At 52.5% G+C, this 24,569-nt stretch overlaps 1 protein-coding gene across 1 annotated transcript in view; it reads left to right on the plus strand.

The window, feature by feature from the left end:
- LOC139279616 (CD44 antigen-like) overlaps window positions 1-22,995 on the plus strand; it is a 159,269-nt gene extending 136,274 nt beyond the window's left edge. Inside the window, exon 8 of the mRNA XM_070898730.1 lies at window positions 22,406-22,995. Coding sequence (XP_070754831.1) covers window positions 22,406-22,679 — 274 coding nt within the window. The 3' untranslated portion in view covers window positions 22,680-22,995. The remainder of the gene's footprint in view (window positions 1-22,405) is intronic.
- Window positions 22,996-24,569: the final 1,574 nt, after the last annotated feature.

Below are 24,569 nucleotides of genomic sequence, written 5' to 3' on the forward strand. Positions count from 1 at the left end.
GCACTCTGATACTTGGCACACTGTGATACCTGGGCTCACAGATACCTTGGCACTGTGAAACCTGGGCATTCTGATACCTGGGCACACTGTGATACCGGGCACTCTGCGATACCGGGCACTCTGCGATACCTGGATACAGTAATACCTGGGCACTCTGCGATACCTGGGCACACCGCGATACCTGGGCACACCGCGATAGCTGGGCACTGTGATACCTTGGCACTCTGATAATTAGACACTCTGATATATGGGCACATTGTGATACCTGGGCACACTGTGATAGCTGGGCACTGTGATAGCTGGGCACTGTGATAGCTGGGCACTCTGATACCTGGGCGCACTGTGATACCTGGGCATACTGTGATACCTGGGCACTCTGCCATACCTGGGCACTGCGATACCTGGGCACACTGCGATACCTGGGCACACTGCGATAGCTGGGTACTGTGATAGCTGGGCACTGTGATAGCTGGACACTCTGATACCTGGGCACTCTGATATCTGGGCACTCTGATACTTGGGCACACTGTGAAACCTGGACACATTGTGATACCTGGGCACTCTGTGATACCTGGACACACTCTGATATCTGAGCACACTGTGATACTTGGGCACACTGTGAAACCTGGGCATATTGTGATACCTGGGCACACTGTGATACCTGTGCACTGTGATACCTGTGCACTGTGATACCTGGGCACACTGTGATGCCTGGGCACTCTGTGATACCCGGTCACTCTGTGATACCTGGGTATACTCTGATACCCGGGCACTCTGATACCCGGGCACTCTGATACCCGGGCACTCTGATACCTGGGCACACAGTGATACCTGGGCACTGTGACATATGGGCACACTGTGATACCTGGGCACGCTCTGTGATACCTTGGCGCTCTGTGAAACCTGGGCATTCTGATACCTGGGCACATTGTGATACCGGGCACTCTGCGATACCGGGCACTCTGCGATACCTGGATACAGTAATACCTGGGCACTCTGCGATACCTGGGCACCACGATACCTGGGCACCACGATACCTGGGCACACTGCGATACCTGGGCACACTGTGATAGATGGGCACTGTGATACCTGGGCACTCTGATACCTGGGCACTCTGATACCTGGGCACACTGTGATACCTGGGCACACTGTGATACCTGGGCACTCTGCGATACCTGGGCACTGCGATAGCTGGGCACACTGCGATACCTGGGCACACTGCGATAGCTGGGCACTGTGATAGCTGGGCACTGTGATACCTGGGTACACTCTGATACCTGGGCACTCTGTGATACTTGGCCACTGCGATACTTGGGCACTCTGTGATAGCTGGGCACTGTGAACCCTGGGCACACTGTGATACCTGGGCACTGTGACATATGGGCACACTGTGATACCTGGGCACGCTCTGTGATACCTTGGCGCTCTGTGAAACCTGGGCATTCTGATACCTGGGCACATTGTGATACCGGGCACTCTGCGATACCGGGCACTCTGCGATACCTGGATACGGTAATACCTGGGCACTCTGCGATACCTGGGCACCACGATAGCTGGGCACCACGATACCTGGGCACACTGCGATACCTGGGCACACTGTGATAGATGGGCACTGTGATACCTGGGCACTCTGATACCTGGGCACTCTGATACCTGGGCACACTGTGATACCTGGGCACACTGTGATACCTGGGCACTCTGCGATACCTGGGCACTGCGATACCTGGGCACACTGCGATACCTGGGCACACTGCGATAGCTGGGCACTGTGATAGCTGGGCACTGTGATATTGGGCACACTCTGATACCTGGGCACTCTGTGATACTTGGCCACTGCGATACTTGGGCACTCTGTGATAGCTGGGCACTGTGATACCTGGGCACACTGTGATACCTGGGCACTGTGACATATGGGCACACTGTGATACCTGGGCACGCTCTGTGATACCTTGGCGCTCTGTGAAACCTGGGCATTCTGATACCTGGGCACATTGTGATACCGGGCACTCTGCGATACCGGGCACTCTGCGATACCTGGATACGGTAATACCAGGGCACTCTGCGATACCTGGGCACCACGATACCTGGGCACACTGCGATACCTGGGCACACTGTGATAGCTGGGCACTCTGCGATACCTGGGCACTGCGATACCTGGGCACACTGCGATACCTGGGCACACTGCGATAGCTGGGCACTGTGATAGCTGGGCACTGTGATACCTGGACACTCTGATACCTGGGCACACTGTGATACCTGGGCACTGTGATACCTGGGCTCTCTGCGATACCTGGGCGCATTGTGATACCTGGGCACACTCTGATACCTGGACACTCTGTGATACTTAGCCACTGCGATACTTGGGCACTCTGTGGTAGCTGGGCACTATGATACCTGGGCACACTGTGATACCTGGGCACACTGTGATACCTGGGCAAACTGTGATACCTGGGCACTCTGCGATACTTGGGCACTCTGCGATACTTGGACACTGCGATACTTGGGCACTCTGTGATAGCTGGGCACTGTGATACCTGGGCACACTGTGATAACTGGGCACAGTGATAACTGGGCATGCTGTGATACCTGGGCACTGTGATACTTGGGCACATTGTGATACCTGGGCAAACTGTGATACCAGGGCACTGTGAAAGCTGGGCACTCTGAAATCTGGGCACACTCTGATACCTGAGCGCTCTGTGATACCTGGGTGCTCTGTGATATCTGGGCACACTGTGATATCTGGGCACACTGTGATACTTGGGCACACTGTGATACTTGGGCATACTGTGATACCTGGGCACACGGTGAAACTTGGGCACTCTGTGGTACCATTCGCTCTGTTACCTGGGCACTCTGTGATACCTGGGCACTCTGTGATAACTGGGCATTCTCTGATACCTGGGCACACTGTGATTCCTGGGCACTCTGATATCTGGGCACTCTGATACCTGGGCACACTGTGATACCTGGGCACTGCGATACCTGGGCACACTGATATCTGGGCACTGTGATACCTGGACAATGTGATACCTGGGCACACTGCGATACCTGGACACACTGTGATACCGGGGCACACTGATACCTGGGCACACTGATACCTGGGCACACTATGATAGCTGGGCACTCTTTGATACCTGAGTACACTGTGATACCTGGGAACTCTGTGATATCTCGGCACCCTGATACCTGGACACTCTGTGATACCTGGGCACTCTGTGATATCTGGGCACGGATACCTGGGCACTCTAATACCTATGCACACTGTGATACCTAGAAACTGTGATACCTGGGGACACTGCGATACATTGCCACTCTGCGATACCTGGGCACTCGGTGATACCTGGGCACACTGTGCTAGCTGGGCACTGTGCTACCTTTGTACTCTCTGATACCTGGGCACTGTGATTCCTGGGCACACTCTGATATCTGGGCACTGTGATACCTGGGCACTCTGATACCTGGACACTGAGATACCTGGACACAGTCTGATATCTGAACACACTCTGATATCTGGGCACACTCTGATATCTGGGCACACTGTGAAACCTGTTCACATTGTGATACCTGGGCACATTGTGATACCTGGGCACATTGTGATATCTGGGCACTCTGATACCCAGGCACACTGTGATTCCTGGGCACACTGTGATACTTCGGCACACTGTGATACTTGGGCACTGTGACACATTGTCACACTGTGATACCTGGGCACACTGTGATACCTGGGCTCACAGATACCTGGGCACTGTGATACCTGGGCACACTGTGGTACCTGGGCACACTGTGATACCTGGGCACTGTGATACCTTGGCACTCTGTGAAACCTGGGCATTCTGATAACTGGGCATACTTTGATACCTGGGCACTCTGCGATACCTGGGCACTGTAATACCTGGGCATTGTAATACCTGGGCACTGTGATACCTGGGCACACTGCGATATCTGGGCACACTGCGATATCTGGGCACCCTGTGATACCTGGGCACTGTGAAACCTGGGCATTCTGATACCTGGGCACACTGTGATACCTGGGCACACTGTGATACCTGAGCTCACAGATACCTGGGCACTGTGATACCTTGGCACTCTGTGAAACCTGGGCATTCTGATACCTGGGCACACCGTGATACCTGGGCTCACTGTGATACCGGGCACTCTGCGATACCTGGGCACACTGCGATACCTGGGCACACTGCAATACCTGGGCACACTGCGATATCTGGGCACTCTGATATCTGGGCGCACTCTGACACCTGGGTAAGCTGTGATACCTGGGCACTGTGATACCTGGGCTCTCAGAGATACCTGGGCACTCTGCGATACCTTGGCACACCGATTCCTGGGCACTCTGTGATACCTGGGCACTCTGTGATACCTGGGCACAGTGATACTTGGGCACACTGATACCCGGGCACTGTGAAAGCTGGGCACTGTGCGATACCTGGGCATTCTGTGATACCTGGGCACAGTGATACCTGGGCACATTGTGATACCTGGGCACACTGATACCTGGGCACTCTGCGATACTTGGGCACTCTGCGATACTTGGGCACAGTGATACCTGGGCATTGTGATATCTGTGCACACTGTGATATGTGATATCTGGGCACACTGATACCTGGGCACATTGTGATACCTGGGCACTATGATACCTGGGCTCTCTGTGCGATACCTGGGCATTCTCTGATACCTGGGCACACTGTGATACCTGGGTTCACAGATACCTGGGCACTGTGATACCTGGGCTCTCTGCGATATCTGGGTGCATTGTAATACATGGGCACACTCTGATACCTGGGCACTTTGATACCTGGACACTCTGCGATACTTGGGCACTCTGTGATACTTGGGCAGTCTGTGATACCTCGGCAGACTGATACCTGGGCTGTCTGTGATACCTGGACACACTCTGATACCTGGGCACTGAGATAGCTGGGGACACTGAGATACCTGGGCACGCTGTGATACCAGGGCACTCTGCGATACCTGGAAGCATTGTGGTACCTGGGCACACTGAGATATCTGGGCATTGTGATACCTGGACACATTGAGATACCTGGGGACATTGAGCTACCTGGGCACTCTGCGATACCCAGGCACTCTGATTCCTGGGCACACTGTGTTTCCTGGGCACACTGTGATACCCGGGCACACTGTGATACCCGGGCACGCTCAGTGATACCTTGGCACACTGATTCCTGGGCACTCTGCGATACCTGGGCACTCTGTGATTCTTGGGCACACTGATACCTGGGCACTCTGCGATACTTAGGCACTCTGCGATACCTGGGCACAGTGATACCTGGGCACTGTGATACCTGGACACACTGTGATAACTGGGCACACTGATACCTGGGCATACTCTGATACCAGGGCACTCTGATGCCTGGGCACTGTGAAAGCTGGACACTCTGAAATCTGGGCACACTCTGATACCTGAGCACTCTGTGATACCTGGACGCTCTGTAATACCTGGGCACTCTATGATACTTGGGCACTCTGTGGTACCATTCACTCTGTTACCTGGGCACTGTGATACCTGGGCACACAGTGATACCTCGGCAGTCTGTGATACCTGGACACATTGTGATAACTGGGCACACTGATACCTGGGCACTCTTTAATAACTGGCACACTGTGGTACCTGGGCACTATGATATCTGTGTACACTGCGTTACGTGGGCATTGTGTTACCTGGGCACTCTGTGATAACTGGGCACACCGATACCTGGGCACTCTGTGATACCTGGGCACACTGATACCTGGGCACTCTAATACCTATGCACACACTGTGATACCTGGGCACACTGTGATACCTGGGCACTCTTTGATAGCTGGGCACACTGTGGTATCTGGGCACACTGATACCTTGGCACACTGATTCCTGGGCACTCTGCAATACTTGGGCACTCTGTGATACTTGGGCACTCTGCGATACCTGGGCATACTGTGATACCTGGGCATACTGTGATACCTGGGCACACTGTGATAACTGGGCACACTGATACCTGGGCATACTCTGATACCAGGGCACTCTGATGCCTGGGCACTGTGAAAGCTGGACACTCTGAAATCTGGGCACACTCTGATACCTGAGCACTCTGTGATACCTGGACGCTCTGTAATACCTGGGCACTCTATGATACTTGGGCACTCTGTGGTACCATTCACTCTGTTACCTGGGCACTGTGATACCTGGGCACACAGTGATACCTCGGCAGTCTGTGATACCTGGACACATTGTGATAACTGGGCACACTGATACCTGGGCACTCTTTGATAACTGGCACACTGTGGTACCTGGGCACTATGATATCTGTGCACACTGCGTTACGTGGGCATTGTGTTACCTGGGCACACTGTGATAACTGGGCACACCGATACCTGGGCACTCTGTTATACCTGGGCACACTGATACCTGGGCACTCTAATACCTATGCACACACTGTGATACCTGGGCACTCTTTGATAACTGGGCACACTGTGGTATCTGGGCACACTGATACCTTGGCACACTGATTCCTGGGCACTCTGCAATACTTGGGCACTCTGCGATACTTGGGCACTCTGCGATATCTGGGCACAGTGATACCTGGGCATTGTGAAATCTGTGCACACTGTGATAACTGGGCACACTGATAACTGGGCACACTGATAACTGGGCACACTGATAACTGGGCACACTGATACCTGGGCACTGTGATATCTGGGCACATTGTGATACCAGAGCACTCTGATACCTGGGCACTGTGAAAGCTGGGCACTGTGATAGCTGGACACTCTGATACCTGGGCACTCTGATATCTGGGCACTAAGATACTTGGGCACACTGTGAAACCTGGACACATTGTGATACCTGGGCACTCTGTGATACCTGGACACACTCTGATATCTGAGCACACTGTGATACTTGGGCACACTGTGAAACCTGGGCATATTGTGATACCTGGGCACACTGTGATACCTGTGCACTGTGATACCTGTGCACTGTGATACCTGGGCACACTGTGATGCCTGGGCACTCTGTGATATCCAGTCACTCTGTGATACCTGGGTATACTATGATACCTGGGCACTCTGTGATACCTGGGCACTCTGTGATAACTGGGCATGCTCTGATACCTGGGCACACTGTGATACCTGGGCACTGTGATTCCTGGGCACTGTAATTCCTGGGCACTCTGTGATACCTGGGCACTCTGATACCTATGCACACTGTGATACCTGTGCACTCTGATACCTAGGGACACTGTACCTGGGCACACTGTGATACCTGGGCACTGCGATACCTGGGCACTGTGATACCTGGGCACTCTGTGATACCTGGGCACACTGATACCTGTGCACACTGTAATACCTGGGCACTCTGTGATACCTGGGCACTCTGTGATACCTGGGCACACTGATACCTGGGCACTCTAATGCCTATGCACACTGTGCTACCTGGGCACACTGTGATACCTGGGCACACTGTGACCTGGGCACTCTTTGATAGCTGGGCACACTGTGGTATCTGGGCACACTGATACCTGGGCACATTGATACCTGGGCACACTGCAATTCCTGGGCATGCTGCGAAACCTGGGCACACTGTGATACATGAGCACTGTGATGCCTGGGCACTGATGACGGGGCACTCTGTAATAGCTGGACACTCTAAACCTATGCACACTAAACCTGGGCATACTGTGATACCTGGGCACTGTGATACCTGGGCACTGTGATATCTGTGCACACTGCATTACATGGGCACTGTGCTACCTAGGCACACTGATACATGGGCATACTGTGATACCTGGCCACTGTGATACCTGTGCTCACTGTGATACCTGAGCATACTGTGATACCAGGGCACTCTGATACCTGGGCACACTGAAACTTGGGCATACTGTGATACCTGGGCACTCTGTGACACTTGGGCACACTATGATTCCTATGCACTCTGATACCTGGGCACTGTGATACCTGGGCACTGTGATATCTGTGCACACTGCATTACATGGGCACTGTGCTACCTAGGCACATTGATACCTGGGCATACTGTGATACCTGGGCACTGTGATACCTGGGCACACTGTGATACCTGGGCATACTGTGATACCAGGGCACTCTGATACCTGGGCACACTGAAACTTGGGCATACTGTGATACCTGGGCACTCTGTGACACTTGGGCACACTATGATTCCTGTGCACTCTGATACCTGGGCACTCTGTGATACCTGGGCACCCAGTTGTACCTGGGCACTGTGATACCTGGGCACACAGTGGTACCTGGGCACACTGTGATACCTGGGCACTCTAATACCGATGCACACTGTGCTACCTAGAAACTGTGATACCTGGGCACACTATGACACCTGGGCACTCTGATACATGGGCACTGTGATACCTGGGCACACTGATACCTGGGCACTCTTTGATAGCTGGGCACATTGTGGTACCTGGGCACAATGTGATACCTGGGCACACTGTGATACCTCGGCACTGCGATACCTGGGCACGCTGCGATACCTGGGCACGCTTAGATACCTGGGCACGCTGTGATTCCCGAGCACTGTGATGCCTGGGCACTGATACTGGGGCACTCTGTAATAGCTGCGCATTCTGATACCGGGGCACTCTAAACCTATGCACACTGCGATACCTGGGCACACTGCGATAACTGGGCAAACTGTGATACATGGGCAAACTGTGATACCTGGGCACTCTGATACCTGGGCACTGTGGTACCGGGGCACTGTGATACCGGGGCACTGATATATCTGGGCACACTGCGATACCTGGGCACACTCTGATACCTAGCCACTCTGATACCTGGCCACTCTGATACCTGGGCACACTGTGATTCCTGTGCACTCTGTGATACCTGGGCACTCTGTGATACCTGGGCACTCTGATACCTGGGCACACTGTGATACCTGGGCACACTCTGATACCTCGGCAGTCTGTGATACCTGGACACATTGTGATAACTGGGCACACTGATACCTGGGCACTCTTTGATAGCTGGGCACACTGTGGTACCTGGGCACACTCTGATACCTGGGCACACTGTAATGCCTGGGAACACTGATAATTGGGCACTCTTTATCATCTGGGCACTCCTTGTTACCTTGGCACACTGTGATTTCCAGGCACTGTGATTCCCGGGCACTGTGATACCTGGGCACACTGTGATACTGGGGCACTCTGCAACTCTTGGGCACTCTGTGATACCTGGGCACACTGCGATACCTGGGCACTGTGATACCTGGGCACTGTGATATCTGTGCACACTGTGTTATGTGGGCACTGTGTTACCTGGGCACACTGTGATAACTAGGCATACTGTGATACCTGGGCATACTGTGATACCTGGGCACTGTGATACCTGGGCACTGTGATATCTGTGCACACTGTGTTATGTGGGCACTGTGATATCTGGGCACACTGATAATTGGGCACTCTTTGATATCTGTGCACACTGTGATACCTGGGCACTCTGATACCTGGGCACTCTGATACCTATGCACACTGTGCTACCTGGGCATACTCTGATACCTGGGCATACTCTGATACCTGGGCACACTGTGATACATGGGCACTGCGATACCTGGGCACTGCGATACCTGGGCACTGCGATACCTGGGCACTGCGATACCTGGGCACACTGCGATAACTGGGCAAACTGTGATACATGGGCAAACTGTGATACCTGGGCACTCTGATACCTGGGCACTCTGATACCTGGGCACTATGGTACCGGGGCACTGTGATACCGGGGCACTGATATATCTGGGCACACTGCGATACCTGGGCACACTCTGATACCTAGCCACTCTGATACCTGGCCACTCTGATACCTGGGCACACTGTGATACCTGGGCAAGCTGTGATACCTGGGCACTGTGATATCTGTGCACACTGCGTTTCGTGGGCATTGTGTTACCTGGGCACACTGTGATAACTGGGCATACCGATACCTGGGCACTTTGTGATACTTGGGCACACTGTGATTCCTGTGCACTCTGTGATACCTGGGCACTCTGTGATACCTGGGCACTCTGATACCTGGGCACACTGTGATACCTGGGCACACTCTGATACCTCGGCAGTCTGTGATACCTGGACACATTGTGATAACTGGGCACACTGATACCTGGGCACTCTTTGATAGCTGGGCACACTGTGGTACCTGGGCACACTCTGATACCTGGGCACACTGTAATGCCTGGGAACACTGATAATTGGGCACTCTTTATCATCTGGGCACTCCTTGTTACCTTGGCACACTGTGATTTCCGGGCACTGTGATTCCCGGGCACTGTGATACCTGGGCACACTGTGATACTGGGACACTCTGCAACTCTTGGGCACTCTGTGATACCTGGGCACACTGTGATACCTGGGCACTGTGATATCTGTGCACACTGTGTTATGTGGGCACTGTGTTACCTGGGCACACTGTGATAACTAGGCATACTGTGATACCTGGGCATACTGTGATACCTGGGCACTGTGATAACTGGGCACTGTGATATCTGTGCACACTGTGTTATGTGGGCACTGTGATATCTGGGCACACTGATAATTGGGCACTCTTTGATATCTGTGCACACTGTGATACCTGGGCACTCTGATACCTGGGCACTCTGATACCTGGGCACTCTAATACCTATGCACACTGTGCTACCTGGGCATACTCTGATACCTGGGCATACTCTGATACCTGGGCACTCTGATACCTGGGCACACTGTGATACATGGGCACTGCGATACCTGGGCACTGCGATACCTGGGCACTGCGATACCTGGGCACTGCGATACCTGGACACACTGTGATACCGGGGCACTCTGTAATAGCTGGGCACTCTGATATCTGGGCACTCTAAACATATGCACACTGTGATACCTGGGCACACTGCGATAACTGGGCACACTGATACTTGGGCACTGTGATACCTAGGCACAATCATACCTGGGCAAACAGTGATACCTGGGCACTGTGATACCTGGGCAAACTGTGATACCTGGGCACTGTGATACCTGGGAACTCTGATACCTGGACACACTCTGATATCTGGGCACTCTGATACCTGGGCACACTGTGATACCTGGGCACTGTGATACCTGGGCACTGTGATATCTGTGCACACTGCATTACATGGGCACTGTGCTACCTAGGCACATTGATACCTGGGCATACTGTGATACCTGGGCACTGTGATACCTGGGCACACTGTGATACCTGGGCATACTGTGATACCAGGGCACTCTGATACCTGGGCACACTGAAACTTGGGCATACTGTGATACCTGGGCACTCTGTGACACTTGGGCACACTATGATTCCTGTGCACTCTGATACCTGGGCACTCTGTGATACCTGGGCACCCAGTGGTACCTGGGCACTGTGATACCTGGGCACACAGTGGTACCTGGGCACACTGTGATACCTGGGCACTCTAATACCGATGCACACTGTGCTACCTAGAAACTGTGATACCTGGGCACACTATGACACCTGGGCACTCTGATACATGGGCACTGTGATACCTGGGCACACTGATACCTGGGCACTCTTTGATAGCTGGGCACATTGTGGTACCTGGGCACAATGTGATACCTGGGCACACTGTGATACCTCGGCACTGCGATACCTGGGCATGCTGCGATACCTGGGCACGCTGCGATACCTGGGCACGCTGTGATTCCCGAGCACTGTGATGCCTGGGCACTGATACTGGGGCACTCTGTAATAGCTGCGCATTCTGATACCGGGGCACTCTAAACCTATGCACACTGCGATACCTGGGCACACTGCGATACCTGGGCACACTGCGATACCTGGGCACACTGCGATAACTGGGCAAACTGTGATACATGGGCAAACTGTGTTACGTGGGCATTGTGTTACCTGGGCACACTGTGATAACTGGGCATACCGATACCTGGGCACTCTGTGATACTTGGGCACACTGTGATTCCTGTGCACTCTGTGATACCTGGGCACTCTGTGATACCTGGGCACACTCTGATACCTCGGCAGTCTGTGATTCCTGGACACATTGTGATAACTGGGCACACTGATACCTGGGCACTCTTTGATAGCTGGGCACACTGTGGTACCTGGGCACACTCTGATACCTGGGCACACTGTAATGCCTGGGAACACTGATAATTGGGCACTCTTTATCATCTGGGCACTCCTTGTTACCTTGGCACACTGTGATTTCCGGGCACTGTGATTTCCGGGCACTGTGATACCTGGGCACACTGTGATACTGGGGCACTCTGCAACTCTTGGGCACTCTGTGATACCTGGGCACACTGTGATACCTGGGCACTGTGATACCTGGGCACTGTGATATCTGTGCACACTGTGTTATGTGGGCACTGTGTTACCTGGGCACACTGTGATAACTAGGCATACTGTGATACCTGGGCATACTGTGATACCTGGGCACTGTGATACCTGGGCACTGTGATATCTGTGCACACTGTGTTATGTGGGCACTGTGATATCTGGGCACACTGATAATTGGGCACTCTTTGATATCTGTGCACACTGTGATACCTGGGCACTCTGATACCTGGGCACTCTGATACCTGGGCACTCTAATACCTATGCACACTGTGCTACCTGGGCATACTCTGATACCTAGGCATACTCTGACACCTGGGCACTGTGATGCCTGGGCACACTGTGATACATGGGCACTGTGATACCTGGGCACTGCGATACCTGGGCACTGCAATACCTGGGCACTGCGATATTTGGGCACTGCGATACCTGGACACACTGTGATACCGGGGCACTCTGTAATAGCTGGGCACTCTGATATCTGGGCACTCTAAACCTATGCACACTGTGATACCTGGGCACACTGCGATAACTGGGCACACTGATACTTGGGCACTGTGATACCTAGGCACAATCATACCTGGGCAAACAGTGATACCTGGGCACTGTGATACCTGGGCAAACTGTGATACCTGGGCACTGTGATACCTGGGAACTCTGATACCTGGACACACTCTGATATCTGGGCACTGATACCTGGGCACACTGTGATACCTGGGCACTGTGATACCTGGGCACTGTGATATCTGTGCACACTGCATTACATGGGCACTGTGCTACCTAGGCACATTGATACCTGGGCATACTGTGATACCTGGGCATACTGTGATACCTGGGCATACTGTGATACCAGGGCACTGTGATATCTGTGCACACTGTGTTATGTGGGCACTGTGATATCTGGGCACACTGATAATTGGGCACTCTTTGATATCTGTGCACACTGTGATATCTGGGCACTCTGATACCTGGGCACTCTGAGACCTGGGCACTCTAATACCTATGCACACTGTGCTACCTGGGCATACTCTGATACCTGGGCATACTCTGATACCTGGGCACTCTGATACCTGGGCACACTGTGATACATGGGCACTGCGATACCTGGGCACTGCGATACCTGGGCACTGCGATACCTGGACACACTGTGATACCGGGGCACTCTGTAATAGCTGGGCACTCTGATATCTGGGCACTCTAAACCTATGCTCACTGTGATACCTGGGCACACTGCGATAACTGGGCACACTGATACTTGGGCACTGTGATACCTAGGCACAATCATACCTGGGCAAACAGTGATACCTGGGCACTGTGATACCTGGGCAAACTGTGATACCTGGGCACACTCTGATACCTAGCAACTCTGATACCTGGCCACTCTGATACCTGGGCACACTGTGATACCTGGGCAAGCTGTGATACCTGGGCACTGTGATATCTGTGCACACTGCGTTACGTGGGCATTGTGTTACCTGGGCACACTGTGATAACTGGGCATACCGATACCTGGGCACTCTGTGATACTTGGGCACACTGTGATTCCTGTGCACTCTGTGATACCTGGGCACTCTGTGATACCTGGGCACACTCTGATACCTCGGCAGTCTGTGATTCCTGGACACATTGTGATAACTGGGCACACTGATACCTGGGCACTCTTTGATAGCTGGGCACACTGTGGTACCTGGGCACACTCTGATACCTGGGCACACTGTAATGCCTGGGAACACTGATAATTGGGCACTCTTTATCATCTGGGCACTCCTTGTTACCTTGGCACACTGTGATTTCCGGGCACTGTGATTTCCGGGCACTGTGATACCTGGGCACACTGTGATACTGGGGCACTCTGCAACTCTTGGGCACTCTGTGATACCTGGGCACACTGTGATACCTGGGCACTGTGATACCTGGGCACTGTGATATCTGTGCACACTGTGTTATGTGGGCACTGTGTTACCTGGGCACACTGTGATAACTAGGCATACTGTGATACCTGGGCATACTGTGATACCTGGGCACTGTGATACCTGGGCACTGTGATATCTGTGCACACTGTGTTATGTGGGCACTGTGATATCTGGGCACACTGATAATTGGGCACTCTTTGATATCTGTGCACACTGTGATACCTGGGCACTCTGATACCTGGGCACTCTGATACCTGGGCACTCTAATACCTATGCACACTGTGCTACCTGGGCATACTCTGATACCTAGGCATACTCTGACACCTGGGCACTCTGATGCCTGGGCACACTGTGATACATGGGCACTGCGATACCTGGGCACTGCGATACCTGGGCACTGCAATACCTGGGCACTGCGATATTTGGGCACTGCGATACTTGGACACACTGTGATACCGGGGCACTCTGTAATAGCTGGGCACTCTGATATCTGGGCACTCTAAACCTATGCACACTGTGATACCTGGGCACACTGCGATAACTGGGCACACTGATACTTGGGCACTGTGATACCTAGGCACAATCATACCTGGGCAAACAGTGATACCTGGGCACTGTGATACCTGGGCAAACTGTGATACCTGGGCACTGTGATACCTGGGAACTCTGATACCTGGACACACTCTGATATCTGGGCACTGATACCTGGGCACACTGTGATACCTGGGCACTGTGATACCTGGGCACTGTGATATCTGTGCACACTGCATTACATGGGCACTGTGCTACCTAGGCACATTGATACCTGGGCATACTGTGATACCTGGGCATACTGTGATACCTGGGCATACTGTGATACCAGGGCACTGTGATATCTGTGCACACTGTGTTATGTGGGCACTGTGATATCTGGGCACACTGATAATTGGGCACTCTTTGATATCTGTGCACACTGTGATATCTGGGCACTCTGATACCTGGGCACTCTGATACCTGGGCACTCTAATACCTATGCACACTGTGCTACCTGGGCATACTCTGATACCTGGGCATACTCTGATACCTGGGCACTCTGATACCTCGGCACACTGTGATACATGGGCACTGCGATACCTGGGCACTGCGATACCTGGGCACTGCGATACCTGGACACACTGTGATACCGGGGCACTCTGTAATAGCTGGGCACTCTGATATCTGGGCACTCTAAACCTATGCTCACTGTGATACCTGGGCACACTGCGATAACTGGGCACACTGATACTTGGGCACTGTGATACCTAGGCACAATCATACCTGGGCAAACAGTGATACCTGGGCACTGTGATACCTGGGCAAACTGTGATACCTGGGCACTGTGATACCTGGGAACTCTGATACCTGGACACACTCTGATATCTGGGCACTCTGATACCTGGGCACACTGTGATACCTGGGCACTGTGATACCTGGGCACACTGTGATACCTGGGCACTCTGCGATACCTGGGCACTCTGCGATACCTGGGCACTTTTTGATAGCTGGGCACACTGTGGTATCTGGGCTCTCTGTGATCCCTGGGCACTCTAATACCTATGCACACTGTGCTACCTAGAAACTGTGATACCTGGGCACACTGTGATACCTGGGCACTCTGATTCCTGGGCACACTGCAATACCTGGGCACTGCAATACCTGGGCACGCTGCGATACCTGGGCACGCTGCGATACCTGGGCACACTGTGATACCTGAGCACTGTGATGCCTGGGCACTGATACCGGGGCACTCTGTAATAGCTGAGCACTCTGATACCTGGGCACTCTAAACCTATGCACACTGTGATACCTGGACACACTGTGATACCTAGGAACTGTGATAACTGGGCACACTGCGATAACTGGGCACACTCTGATACCTGGGCACACTGTGATACCTGGGCACATTGTGATAACTGGGCACACTGATACCTGGGCACTCTTTGATAGCTGGGCACACTGTGATACCTGGGCACACTGTGATACCTGGGCACTCTAAAACCTGCGCAAACAGTGATATCTGGGCACTGTGGTACCTGGGCATTCTGTGATACCTGGGCACACTGATACCTGGGCACTCTGATACCTGGGCAGACAGCAATAACTGGGTACACTGATACTTGGGCACTGTGATACCTGGGCACACTGTGATACCTGGCACACTGTGATACCTGGGCACACTGTGATTCGTGGGCACTGTGATTCCTGGGCACTCTGAAACCTGCACAAACAGTGATACCTGCGCACACTGTGATACCTGGTCACTCTGATAATTGGGCACTCTTTGATATCTGGGCACACTTGATACCTGGGCACTGTGATACCTGGGCACACTGATACCTGGACATACTGTCATACCTGGGCACACTGTGATATCTGAGCACTGTGATACCTGGGCACTCTGCGATACCTGGGCACAATGTGATACACGGGTACTCTGTGATACCGGAGCACACTGATACCTGGGCACACTGTGATACCTGGCACACTGTGATACCTGGGCACTGTGATACCGGGGCACTCTGTGATACCGGGGCACTCTGTGATACCGGAGCACATTGTGAGACCTGGGCACACTGTGATACCTGGGCACATTGTGATACCTGGGTACATTGTGATACCAGGGCACTCTGTGATACCAGCTCATTCTTGACAGCAAAGCCGACTCCATGAAGGTGACGTTCTGCCTCTGGTTTCCCTTTCCAGAGGAAGGTGTAACCTCCACCTTGTTCCTTGAGCTGACCTTCCCTTGCCCACCGGGTCTTGCTTAGGGCAGCGATGTCAATGTCAAAACGACTGAGTTCCCGGGCAACTATGGCAGTGCGGCGTTCCGGCCTGTTGCTGTTGGGATTGTCCATGAGGGTCCTGACTTTCCAGGTCCCGAACTTCATACTGACGAAGTGGAAGTGGGGTGGCCACTGCACACCGGCAACCACACAGGCTTAGCTGAGCAAGGTCTTGTTCCAGTGGCAAGGTGGTCCAAGACTAATGGAGACCAGGCACAGCTCGATAAGCCTAATTGCCTACGGCGAAGTGTTGGCCGCAAGCTCGGCACTGAGTAGCGCCATTGATGGTTGGGAGGCAGGCATTCGGAAGGTGATTTCCAAAGTTATTTTAAAAGTTAAAAATTGATAAAGATTCCCAATTTATTTCAAGAGTTTCTAAGGGTTGTTAAAAAGTTTTTAAAAGTTTCTAAGAGTTGTTAAAAGTCTAAGATGTAAATCAATAATAGATTATAAAAGTCTCCCCAATTTAAAAAGTTTCTAAAAGTTGTTAAAAGTCAAGGATGTAGATTAATAATAGATATTTAATAGTATTTCGATTGAGAGTCTAAAATGTAAGTTTTAGAAGTTCTCCCAGATTGTTTAATAAGTTTAAAAGTTGGTTAAAAGTTTTAAAATGAATTAAAAGTTGGCTGGGAGTATAAGACGACGCCATGCCTCGGGCCCCACAGCTGGTCCAGCGCCGGCCTCGGAGACCCCCGGCAGGTCGTCCTGGAGTCCCTTCGGCCGGTTAGATGTCCCCCGAACCCGGTGTAGAGTCCTTTCGGCCAGGGATAGAAGCGGTCGGTACGGGATCCCTTCGGCCAGCGACAGAAGCCGCTGAGCGCACTCGCACGATGTACAAGGCCTCCGGCGGTGCCCAGGCCTCTCCCCAGCAGCGCTCAGGCGTTCAGGCCCCATTCGGAGACAACCAGGCCCTAGGTGGAATGAGCACCATACTCACAGCCATCCTCCACTCCACCACTGCCTGTTACACACAGTCCCTGACTCCCCCTGAACTACCCCAGACTCAGTGCCGATCTCTGAGTCCATCTGCGGACACGCTCCCAAAGCGCTGTGCTGCTGTAAGGAGGCTGCTGCTTGCTGCCTTACCCCTGGGCACTCTGTGATACCTGGGCACTCTGTGATACCAGGCCAATCTGTGATACCTGGGAACTCTGTGATACCTGGGCACACTGTGATATCTAGGCATACTCTGATACCTGGGCACATTCTGATACCTGGGCACATTCTGATACCTGGGCACTGTGATATCGGCGCACATGGTGATACCTGTGCACACTGTGATACTTGGGCACACTGTGATACCTGGGCACTCTGTAATACCTGGGCACTCTGTGATACTTGGGCACACTGTGATACCTGGGCACTCTGTGATACCTGGGCACTCTGTGATACCTGTGCACACTGTGATACCTGGGCACTCTGTGATACCTGGGCACTGTGATACTTGGGCACACTGATACCTGGGCACTGTGATACCTGTGCACTCTTTGATACCTGGGCACACACTGATGCCTGGCCACACTCTGATACTTGGGCACTCTGTGATACCTGGGCACACTCTGATACCTGGGCACATCATCATCATCATAGGCAGTCCCTTCGGAATCGAGGAGGACTTGCTTCCACTCCCAAAGTGAGTTCTTGGATGGCTGAACGGTCCGATATGAGAGCCACAGACCTTGTTACAGGTGGAACAGACATTCGTCGAGGGAAGGGGTGGGTGGGGCTGGTTTGCCGCGTGCTCCTTCTGCTGCCTGTGCTTGGCCTCTTCATGCTCTTTGCGTTGAGACTCGAAGAGCTCAACGCCCTCCCAGATGGACTTTCTCCACCTTGGGCGGTCTGCGGCCAGGGTCTCCCAGGTGTCAGTGGTGATGTCGCACTTTACCAGCGAGACTTTGAGGGTGTCCTTATAACGTTTCCGCTGTCCTCCTTTGGCTCGTTTACCATGAAGGAGCTCCGCATAAAGCATTTGCCTAGGGAGTCTCGTATCTGGCTTACGTACAATGTGGCCTGCCTAGTGAAGCTGATCGAGTGTGGTCAGTGCTTCAATGCTGGGGATGTTAGCCTGGTCGAGGACGCTGATGTTAGTGCGCCTGTCCTCCCAGGGGATTTGCAGGATCTTGTGGAGACATTGTTGGTGATATATCTCCAGTGACTTGAGGTGCCTTCTATACATCGCCCATGCCTCAGATCCATACAGGAGGGCGGGTATTACTGCAGCCCTGTAGACCATGAGTTTGGTGGTAGATTTGAGGGCCTGGTCTCCAACCACTCTTTTCCGCAGACGACCGAAGGCTGCGCTGGCACACTGGAGGCGATGCTGAATCTCCGCATCAATGTCTGTCTTTGTTGATAAGAGGCTCCCGAGATATGGGAAATGGTCCACGTTGTCCAGGGCTGCGTCGTGGATCTTGATGATTGGAGGGCAGTGCTATGCGATGGGGACAGGCTAGTGAAGGACCTTTGTCTTACGGATGTTAAGCGTAAGGCCCATGCTTTCGTATGCATCAGTGAATACATTGACTATATTCTGGAGTTCAGCCTCTGAATGTTTACAAACGCAGGCGTCATCCACATACTGCAGCTCAACGACAGAGGTTTGGGTGATCTTGGACCTGTCCTGGAGGCAGCGTAGGTTAACCAGCTTCCCACTGGTTCTGTAGTTTAGTTCCACTCCAGCGGGGAGCTTGTTGATTGTGAGCTGGAACATGGCGGCGAGCAAGATTGAGAAGAGGGTTGGGGTGATGACGCAGCCCTGTTTGACACAGGTCCGGACATGGATTGGGTCTGTAATAGATCTGTTGGTAAGGATCACGGCCTGCACGTCATTGTGAAGCAGGCGAAGGATGTTGACAAACTTTTGGAGGCAGCCGAAACGGAGGAGGATGCTCCATAGACCCTCGCGGTTAACAGTGTCAAAGGCCTTTGTAAGATCAAAAAAGGCCATGTATAAGGGCTGGTGCTGTTCCCTGCATTTTTCCTGCAACTGGCGCGCTGCAAAGATCATATCTGTTGTGCCCCGTAGGGGACGAAATCCGCATTGTAATTCCGGGAGGAGCTCCTCGGCCACAGGGAGAAGACAATTGAGGAGAATTCGAGCGACAACTTTCCCAGTGGTTGAAAGCAGGGAGATTCCCCTGTAGTTGGCATAGTCGGGCTTGTCCCCCTTTTTAAAAATGGTCACAATCACTGCATCTCTCAGATCTCCCGGCATGCTCTCCTCCCTCCAGATGAGAGAGATGAGGTCATGTATCCGCGCTAACAGCGCCTCTCCGCCATATTTTCGCGCCTCAGCAGGGATTCCATCCGCACCCGTAGCCTTGTTATTCTTAAGCTGTCTTATGGCTTTGCCTACCTCGTGCAATGTTGGAGTTTCACTGAATTGATGGCGGGTCGCATGCTGCGGATGGAATTGAGTCAAAGGCAGAGTCTCGATTGAGGAGATCTTCAAAGTGCTCCTTCCATCGGGCCCTGACAGCCTCGGTGTCCTTGATGAGTATTTCCCCGTTCTTGGCCAGGAGTCGGGTGGGGCCTTGGAAGTTTAGACCGTAGGTGGCCTTGACTGCAGCGAAGAATCCTCGCATTTCGTGGCTGTCGACCAGATGTTATATCTCCTGTGCTTTCTCCATCCACCACCTGTTCTTTCGGTCCCGAGGCTTTTTGTTGGATCTGAGCTTTGAACCATCTGTAATGTTGTTTTGCAGCTCCCAAGTTGGGTTGTTGCTTGAGGCTCAGAAATGCTTTGCGCTTGCGATCTATTAGTTCTTCGATCTCCTGATCAATTTCATCAAACCAGTCCTGGTGTTTTCTGGTTGAATGACTAAGTGTCTCTTCACAGGCACTGGTTATAGAGGCCTGGAGGGCAGACCAAGCGCTGTGGGCATTCGGCATCTCAGGGTCATCAAGGCAGGCCAGATTGGCTGTGAGGCGTTGGCTGTATAGGGCTCTCTTAGCTGGGTCTCTAAGTGCCCCAGCATTCATTTTTTTGCGGAACTGCTTCTGCTGTCCCCTCTGCTTTGGGGCTATGTTGATGTCAATGATGGATCGGATTAGCCGGTGGTTTTTCCAGCAGTCGTCAGCATGGCGCGGGTGATGCGCACATCCTTGCGATCCCTGGCTCGGACGATGACATAGTCGAGCAGGTGCCAGTGTTTAGAGCGAGGGTGTTGCCACAATGCCTTGTATTTGTCCCTCTGGTGGAACAGGGTGTTGGTGATGAGGAGCTCATGTTCCAGACATTTTGTCAGGAGTAGGGTACCACTGGAGTTGGCTTTCCCTACCCCCTCTCTGCCAATCACGTCTCCCCAGAGGGCTGTGTCTTTGCCAACCCTGGCAATAAAATCACCCAGGAGGATCAATTTGTCACCCGTGGGGACATGGGACAAGGATGTCTTGAGGTTGGAATAAAATCCCTCTTTAGCCTCACCCGTTGCATCGAGTGTAGGGGTGTACGCACTGATGACTGTGGTGCATTGGTTCCGGGATCGGGTAAGACGAAGAGTCATGAGGTGTTCGTTAACCCCACAGGGGGAGTCTTTGAGGCGGTCAACCTGGGCACTGTGATACCTGGGCACTCTGTGATACCTGGGCACTCTGTGATACCTGGGCACACTCTGATACCTGGGCACACTCTGATACCTGGGCACACTCTGATACCTGAGCACTCTGTGATACCTGGGCACTCTGTGATATCTGGGCACTCTGTGAGACCTGGGCACACTAAGACCTGGGCACACTGTGATGCCTGGGCACTGTGATACCTCAGCACTGTGATATCTGGGCACTCTCTGATACCTGGGCAGTCTGTGCTACCTGGGCACACTGTGCTACCTGGGCGCTCTGTGATACCTGGGCACTGTGATACCTGGGCACTCTGTGAAAACTGGGCACACTGTATTACCTGGACACTTTGTGATACCCGTGCACACTGTGATACCTGGCCAGCCTGATACCTGGCCAGTCTGATACCTGGGCACATTTTGATACCTGGGCACTCTGTGATAGCTGGGCACACTGTGATAGCTGGGCACACTGTGATACCTGGGCACACTGTGATAGCTGGGCACACTTTGATACCTGTGCACACTTTGATACCTGGGCGCACTATGATACCTGGGCACTGTGATACCTGGGCATTCTGTGATACCTGGCACATTGTGATACCTGGGCACACTGTGATGGCTGTTGTTGGAATGACTGAACCTTGTTCACTGTTGACTTGTCTTATATTCTGATTAATTGTGAACTTTTATCACTAATTGTCTTGTTTGTTGTAATAAATGTATGTTGAAAATGTCTTATAATAACTGAACTACAGTAAGCGTACATTTTTTTTGTCAGATTGTGTGGAAGGAAGAAAAGCCTGGTGATAACCAGGGAAAGGGACGACAATGCAGCCATCGTGGAGAATGGGAATGGGAGAGACGTGGAAGAAGATGACCTGAAAGCTAACATAAAGAAATCAGACGAATGGATCCAACTGATGAATAAAGATAATGTGGAGGCTGTGCCCGAAGCTGCAGAGGCTGCCAGGTTAATGAGTGGGAATGAATCAGGAGAACCATCCAATCGAGGGATGAAGGCGGCCACACAGGAGGCAGAGGACAAGAGCTAGGTGGAGAAGGAGGTGGTAGCGAGGCACTGCTCCTCTCGTCTCCGCACTCTTTATATGTCATGGACTCGATGCAAACCTATTAAAGTGTCTGTCAGCCCTTTGATAAGCCCTGTGTAACATCCTCTAAATTTTTCAAATGCCAGTGTTTACTGTGCATACTTAAAAGCACCATCGTATCTTCATAAGGAGAGGCCATTTCGCCGTGCGTTGAATCATATCGTTCTTATGTCGAACACTTCACCCTCGTGTTCAACATGTCCCTCTCATGTCATACCATTTTACCCTCATGTCGGTATGTGCCGCTCTCATGTCAGACCGTGCCTATCTCATGTTGGACCGTGCCTATCTTGTGTCGGACCGTGCCTATCTTGTGTCAGACCGTGCCTACCTCGTGTCAGACCGTGCCTATCTCGTGTCAGGCCGTGCCTATCTTGTGTCGGACTGTGTCGCTCCCTTGTCGACCGTGTTGCTCTGGTATTGGACCCTGCTGTTGGTGTCCTTGTGTGATGTTTTAATGTGAAGTGCTTCCCCATTTTCTGTCCGTTATCTTCTCGCCTTGCTTTAGGTTCCCTCCTAAATAATACTCATCACTTTCTGACTGAGGGGACGAGTAGACAATTGCCCGTTAAACCAGGAAAAGAGTGTTTGAAGACCAGGCCCTCAAAACTGTCACCAAGCTCATGGTCTACAGGGCTGTAGTAATACCCGCCCTCCTGTATAGCTCAGAGACATGGACCATATACAGTAGACACCTCAAGTCGCTGGAGAAATACCACCAACGATGTCTCCGCAGGATCCTACAAATCTTCTGGGAGGACAGACACGTCAACATTAGCATCCTCGTCCAGGCCAACATCCCCAGCATTGAAGCACTGACCACACTTGATCAACTCCGCTGGGCTGGCTACATCGTTTGCATGCCAGACACAAGACTCCCAAAGCAAGCGCTCTACTCGGAACTCATCCACGACAAACGAGCCAAAGGTGGGCAGAGGAAACTTTACAAGGACACCTTCAAAGTCTCCCTGATAAAGTGCAACATCTCCACTGACACCTGGGAGTCCCTGACCATAGACCACCCTAAGTGGAGGAAGTGCATCCGGGAGGGCGCTGAGCTCCTCGAGTATCATCGCCGAGAGCATGCAGAAACCAAGCGCAGACAGCGGAAGGAGCGTGCAGCAAACCAGGCTCCCTGCCCCCCCTTCCCCTCAACGACTATCTGTCCCACCTGTGACAGAGACTGTGGTTCTCGTATTGGACTGTTCAGCCACCTAAGAACTCATGCTAAGAGTGGAAGCAAGTCTTCCTCGATTCCGAGGGTCTGACTATAATGAAACCAATTGTCAGGAGCTATGCAAGTGGGATATGGCCCATTGTTCGCTTTCTCCTTCAGACGCCCTGCGGGATGAGATGCTGTGAGCTGTGAGTGACAGGAGCCATGCTCATACTGGGGGAAGGGGAAGGTGCATGTCAGGGCAGCTTTCCCGGCTATGAATGGTCGTGAAGAGAACCCAATAGCTTAAATGCAGACTTAAGTAAGAGCCCAGAATGGGGTTTGGTCCGCACAACATCTGATTCAGAACTGGAGTCGCTGATTTTGACCCCTGCCATCTCACCACATTCCATCCGTGTCTACAGCAGTACTTTTTCTTCTTTCTGAAATGATGCTCGAATCACTTCCACATCCGTACCAGAAAGTCGCCGACGAGAGCAATAAAAGAGACAGCGTTAATAGGGACAGGATGGTACAGTGAGTTACAACACTGACCATCCACCTCCGGGCTTGAACCCAGACTTCTCTTTGTTGTATGGAAGGACACAGTGAAATGAATCCAATAAACTTTAATGCTGATTTGGTTGTTAATTCACAACACCATAGTCTTCATGTTT

The sequence above is a fragment of the Pristiophorus japonicus genome, chromosome 14, assembly GCF_044704955.1.
Source record: "Pristiophorus japonicus isolate sPriJap1 chromosome 14, sPriJap1.hap1, whole genome shotgun sequence".
Taxonomy (NCBI): domain Eukaryota; kingdom Metazoa; phylum Chordata; class Chondrichthyes; family Pristiophoridae; genus Pristiophorus; species Pristiophorus japonicus.